At 55.4% G+C, this 6,379-nt stretch overlaps 1 protein-coding gene across 5 annotated transcripts in view; it reads left to right on the top strand.

Moving 5' to 3' along the window:
• Positions 1–5,785, top strand: part of NDEL1 (nudE neurodevelopment protein 1 like 1) — a 51,808-nt gene extending 46,023 nt beyond the window's left edge. For 4 of the 5 annotated variants that reach the window (XM_021694578.1, XM_021694580.1, XM_044921446.1 and 1 more), the window contains exon 9: positions 4,552–5,785. In XM_021694578.1, the coding sequence (XP_021550253.1) occupies positions 4,552–4,645 (94 nt within the window). In that variant the 3' untranslated portion in view covers positions 4,646–5,785. Of the gene's footprint in view, positions 1–1,343; positions 1,379–4,551 lie in introns of all 5 variants that reach the window. The other variant, XM_021694579.1, reaches the window with a different exon arrangement.
• The last annotated feature ends 594 nt before the right edge of the window (positions 5,786–6,379 follow it).

Here is a 6,379-nt window from a genome sequence, read left to right on the forward strand (position 1 = left end):
CTGTCCCCTGAGGAACGTTCTGGATGCACGTGCAGGCTTTGTTTCCTGAACTGAACCTGGAGATATGCTTCTCGAGAGAAACAGTTACAGATGATGCCTAGTTTTGCTCTAAGTAGTACAAATTTTTAACCGTACTGTTTCTGTTAAGGATTACGTAGGCTTTTGTGGGCCGGCTTCAAGTGTTTAGTTTATATGCTAAACGGATTGTACGTCCATACTCCAGTATTAACCTGCTTCTTGAACCACATGTGTCTAGTGGCCGTGTTCCTGAAGCTAACTCAGACTCTGTGGTTTTGCTCCTTGCTGCTTTGCTTTGATTCTGCCTTCCTTCTGGCCTTTCTTCCTGCGGGCCTGCTGACGAGATAGGGTCATGATGGTGTGTACCAGCCGTGACAGGACGGGGGGAAGCGTCTCAACCCCAGCTCCCTTGTGGAGTCTGGCGGGTAAAAATACCATTTCTTACAGAAGCGTCCAAGTGTGTAGCTTGGAGTTGTAGCATGAGAGAAAACTCCGTTTTAAAAAACCTTCGGCTCAGGGCGCCTGGGTGGCTCAGTCGGTTAAGCGGCTGCCTTCGGCTCAGGTCATGATCCCAGGGTCCTGGGATCGAGCCCCACGTCAGGCTCCCTGCTCAGTGGAGAGCTTGCTTCTTCCTCTCCCTCTCCCTGCTGTTCTGCCTACTTGTGCTCTCTCTCTCTCTGTCAAGTAAATAAAATCTTTAAAAAACAAAAAAACAAAACCTTCGGCTCGAACTTGCCTGCCCTGCCCCCCACCCCAAGGAGTGTGTCTGTGGCACTGTCCGTGCGTTTTCCCCAGCACTCCCAGAGACCGTGCGGAGGGTCAGCGGAGGAGGTGCGCGTGCGCGCAGACGCGCTCGGGGGCCCCCCTGCCCTGCCCCTCCCGCGAGGCCTGACCACAGGAAACCACATGCTACACCTTCTCAGTAGGTGGCAGCGTGTGTGGTCCGACAATATTCTGTAAGTTCTGGTGGTTTGACGGCTTCCTGGAAACAGGGTTTCATCTAGTCTGCGATGGCTTCTGCCAGGTTCTAGAATGGGGCTCGCTGGACCTCCTCCTTGGCGTTGCTCTGTGTTCTCCAACTGCTGACAGCCCTTCGTGTTCCTCATCTGAACCTCAAGTGTAGTACGGTCACTTGACTTCTCTCAAAAACCGTCCGTTTTCGCCATCGTCTTCATTCAGCCTCTTAAGTATCACTTACCTGATTTTGTAAGCCAGTGTGATCTCGTTTGGGCTGTGTGTAGGCGGGCGTAGGCCAGTTTTAGGGCACGCTGTGAAAATAGTACTTGTATTACTGTTTAATGTTTTTTCCTTTTTTTTTTTACTAGGCAAGAAAAAGTCATATTTCCCACGTTGTTCATGGGTAACTGAATTTGTTTGCTGTGCTCTTTTTCCTTCTTTCTCCATCTTGCTGTGTGGTGGAAGACACACTAACAAACTGGTTTTACTAACTGCATGGGGCTGACTCCGCTTTAACCGACTTACGGCCCGTGAGTGAGCTCTCAAGTCCCGGTCTGGCCCAACCCCACGTCGTTACTCCGGGTTCGGCTGCGCAGAACAGAAGGCACTCGTGGTCGTGGTCCCGGGGTGGTGGTGGCCAGCGGGCCTGGTGGCGCTCCTGGCGTGGGCTCGGCGTCATGGCGGTGACGCTGCCTCGAGTCCGGGCGTGGGGGTCGCGCGTCGTTCTCAGGCCCCGGGATCGCATTTGACTTGAGTTCATGGGAGACCGAAGTTCTTCCTTGCCCAGAGCCTTCTGTCTTCTCGAGGCAGGTACCAGTGGTGACGGAGCCTTGCTGCCTGGGGCTCTCCCCGCTCCGCTCGCTCTTGGACTCCCCTCGTACGGCGGGGTGGTAGACGAGGCGTGTGCGTGTGAGAGAGACCGAGGTCGGCCTTGCAGGAGCGCACGTTTCCGTCTGAGCATCGCTCCTCCGTGTCGCCAGCCTGGCGGAGCGAGTGCGTGTGCGCTCCCGCGTCAGCTCCGGCCTCCTCCCGTCCTGCCCGCGGCTGCCGGGCCGGGGTGGGTCTGCGAGCTCTGCTCTGTCCTGCTCACCAGCTCTGCCCCTCTCTCCACTTCTTCTGTTGCTGTTTTACAGCTGACCGGAGGCCTCGTGCTTAGCTAGACTCGCTGTTTTTCAGACTCTTGAGCTAGATTTTGGTGGTCAGACCATGATGTTTCTGGAACCTTTTTTGTATAGATGATTCCCAGGTCTGTGTCTCTCTCCCTGTGCGTTCCCTCTCCATTCAGTCCTGTGTTGCCCACTGGCACATTTCCCTGTGGCTCTTTTGCTGCTGCCCTCCGAAGCCCAAGGCGTGAGTATGGAGGCCTCGCTCCTCTTGGAACCCCTCCCCCATTGCACAGATTCTCGGTCACAGGAAGGGACCTCACTGGACCCCCCCCCCATAGGGTCAGCTTTCTTCTCCCTCTGGCCTTTTACTTCTCACTCCTCACCTCAGAAGACAGGTGTTAGGTGCGAGCCTGGCAGGTTATGCTCTCTCTGCTGCATCCAGCGATCACATCAAGAATTCTCATTTCCATCCGCACAGGGAAATTGCCTGTCGAGTTTCTTGTCCTCTTCTCTGCTGGTTGGCACTGCTTATTTTTCCCATTAGAGCTGAGCCGTGTCGGGAGCACGGGAGTTGCTGCTCACCGAGGGCTGTCAGGTGTCCCTCGGCCAGGAGGAGCCTGGGAAGGGAGAATGTGGCCTGGGCGTCCACTGACACGTTCAGGGGGTGAGCTCCGGCTGGACTTGGCTTGCTTTGGTTTCTTCAGCAGCAGAACAATAGGGATGAGCTTGCTGTTTTGTTAAGGTCCGTCTGGCTTGAGACTGCAGGAATCCCAGCCCTAAAACCTGTGTGTGGGGCCATTCTTATGGGGCTTTCGCATGCCCCTGGGGGATGGGTGCCGGGTTCTTCTTGGCGCCCAGTGGGGCTTGCCCTGCCGGCCGCTGTGCTCCGAGAGGCCGGAGTGGGACATTGGCGTATTTGAAGCTGAGGCCGTGTGTGAGGCCCTCCTGGTGCTCGCTGAGAGGTTCTGGGACTAGCCAGACACATGGCAGATGGGCTGATGCTGTGAAGGCTGCAGGGGCTGCGGGGCGTGGGCCCGGCCCCGAGAAGAGGCACAAGCATGTGCGGTGGGAGGAAGCCGTGGGAGGATGCGGACTGGTGAGTGAAGGGCCCAGGAAGAAAAGGGACGGTCCTGGGTGCACACCGCTGAGGGAGGAAGCCGTGCAGCAGGGATCCGTTAGTTCCTAGGGCTCTCCTGTTGCTCTTGGCCTGTGTGTGGGTGGCTTGCTTTCAAACGCAGCTTCTGCATTGGGAGGTGAACTCTGTCTTCAGAGTAGTCCGGGGTCGTCCGCCGTGTGTCTGCATGCGTTTCTCAGAGGTTACACTCACTTGCTCAGTGTATGAAACAACTGTCTTCGTAGGGAGTGTGTGTCCGCCCTGCTCCCCTCCTCCTTTTTAAGAGAACCTCTCTCTAGCCTGTACTCGAGTCCCCGCTGATGAGCAGGTGGGGGGACAGCGATGGCACGGGTGGTGCATGCAGCCCCCACAGTTGGCCGCACCTCCCAAATTCTAGCGGGACAGATCTTCCTGCGAAGGGTTTCCGTGTGGAAGGGCTGGGGTGGCTTCCTGAGAGAGGTTCCAAGACTTGCACCCCTTCCCTCTGCTTCTGGTGGCTGTGCGGCCCGGTGGGCGGGGCCGGGGGCGGGGCCGGGGCTCTGCATCCCAGCGCCTGGGGCCTGGGGCCTGGGGCCTGGGGCGGGGCGGGCGGGGCACTCCTGCGTCCACAGACGTGCCTGCCCATATTGCCAAACAGTTGAACAGAGTTATTTTTCTCCCCTTTATTAAGTTATGTACATTGTAGGAGATTTGAAAAACAAAAAAGTGGAAAGTAGTAAACAAAATTACCCACTGATGGAGGAAAAGTAACCATTGTTAAATTTTCTTTCTATAACATATATGATTTTATATACATATATGTGTGGGTGTGTGTAGCCCCCCACATTCTAGATTTAGCTACATAGAAGTAAGGTCCATATAGGAGGTTGGAGTTTAGAATCTGGAATGTTACCACTTACTTTTTTTTCCTTCACATCATTGAACATATACAATTTGGTGACCTGCTGCTTTTTGGACCTAGCATTAATGACATTCTGAGTATTTTCCCATGCTGTTAAAGAATTCTGTGGAATGTGTTTTTAATGGCCATGCAATACTCATCATTTAGTTGTACCATTATTTCCTTAGCTAGTTCCCTACGGGCAGACATTTAGACCAGGGCCGTGGTGGCAGTGGCCGGCAGGACAAAGTTGTCGACAAGGGGGCACGTGAGCACGTTGCTCTCCGTCCTCCGAATTCTCGGTCTCTGACCAGCTGAGGCGTTCCAGGCCACTCTCCCTGGGGCCGCTCTGATCCCACCCTGGGCAGGGAGAGGGGTAGTTATAGAGAGCAAGTGCTTTTGTTGTGTGTCGAGTGATTTTAAATGACCGTCTCTCTCTCTCTTTTCTCCCCTCTCTGCTCTGGTCACCCCCACAGGGCAGTAAACGGCTTTGACCCAGCGCCACCTCCTCCTGGTCTGGGCTCCTCGCGCCCGTCGTCAGCACCGGGTATGCTGCCCCTCAGTGTGTGAGTGCCCGGCCTCCAGGGGGGGGCTCCTGCCCTCCTCCAGCAGCCCAGGACACCCAAGCCTCACCCCTCGGTGCCTGGGCCCAGCCTGGGCCCCTGCGTCTGCCTCCCCGTGGCCGGCAGAGGGCAGGCTGCATGCGGTTGGCGGCTGCCGGGCCCTGCCCAGCCCCAGGACTCTGCGCGATATCAATGCTGGCTATTTTCTCTTCTCGCCGTGGTGCCGTTGGTTTCACATGATTGCACTTTTGTGGGTCACAAGGTGATACGTACGTGTATTCCTTGGTCACTGGATGCAGAAGTACCCATTCATCACACCTGCCTCATAGCTCCCACCCTGCTGTACCGATAGGGTTTAGTTGTGTTTAAGACGTTGCAGACCTTCTAGAAGTTCTCCCCCAGATCAGGTCAACACGTGCCCTCCTCCTGAGCTCCCACCCAAGCATCTTCAGTGCTCACGATCATGTGTCCCCCAGCTCCACTCCCCCCAGTTTGGCCTGTTGCTGGCACAGAGTCAGGAAGGTCACTGAATTAGGGAACGTTTTCTGCACCTTCTGATTTTACTTTAACAGTTATCATTCCATAGACTTGCCCCCCAGAGCAGCAAAATGCCTGTCTGAACCCGAGAGGGGAGGCTCCGGGCCGGGGCGCACGCAGCCTGGTGCCTCTGTGCCGTACCCTTCTCCTCCACGTGGCTCCAGGTGGGGGGCGGGGGCAACCTCCTCGCCAGCTTTCTGGTCCTTCAGTTAAGTGACATCTTCCAGAGCGTTTTGTGTTCTCCGAGGGCCTGTCCAGTTGTGTTAGGAAGGGTCGGGTGGCCTGAGTCGGGGGCTGGCTCGTGCCGGCTCCTGGGAGGCAGACCGGCCGTACGTGGTTGTCCCTGTGCATCCTTTGATTACTCTCATGCTGCATTTACTGTTTACATTTGTTTTATTGTACATAGGTTTGTAAACATTATTGCCTAAGATATTTGTATATAACTTGGGCTTTGTAGCTTTTATTTATTCAGAATTCATATGGCATGTTAACGACTGAGGGTGTCCTACTCTGGGCAGCCGAATAGGATCATGTGGTTAAAAGAGAAAAAAAATACTTCCCCTCAAGAAGTCTTTTAATGTGGAAACAATAAATTTCACAGAAAACAAAGGTTCGAGGTTGCTTTATTGGGTTTCTGCCAGCCTGTGGGAGAAGACCGGGAGTTCCAAAGCCAGGTTCGGCGCTGTCGTTCGTTCTCCGGCGCAGGAGAAGTGGGCAGACAGCGGCCGCGGGCCGGGGCAAGGAAAAGCCCGGCGGCCTCTCGAGGAGGCGGCTAGTGACCCGAGCGGGGGTTCTCGTGCTGATTCCTAGGGCTGGTTTCTGCTCGTAGCTGTGATGTCCAGGAGGGCCCCGTGGGGCAGTCTGGGAGGAGGGACTGGGCCGTTGAGGGAGGCCGAGTGCCAGGTTGTGGATCGAGGAGCGGGTTGTCCAGCTGTGCTGCCTTTCATGACATGTGTCCGTGTTTTGGGACTGGACGTTCCTTGGGTCTGGGCTTCTCTCCTCCTCCCTCAGGTTGGTGTTGGCAAGTGAGAGAAGGTACCATTTGTTCGGGAGCAAAGACCCAGTGTGACGGGACGCGAGGAACGGGCAAACTGGGGGCCTGCACGAGTGTATCAGATTCCGCACTCTGCTCCTAATGAGGAGCATGAACGAAGAGAACGGTTTGTAGTTTTAAAACTAGAAGTCAATGAAAAGTGAATCAAAT

This window comes from Neomonachus schauinslandi, chromosome 15 (assembly GCF_002201575.2).
Source record: "Neomonachus schauinslandi chromosome 15, ASM220157v2, whole genome shotgun sequence".
Lineage (NCBI taxonomy): Eukaryota > Metazoa > Chordata > Mammalia > Carnivora > Phocidae > Neomonachus > Neomonachus schauinslandi.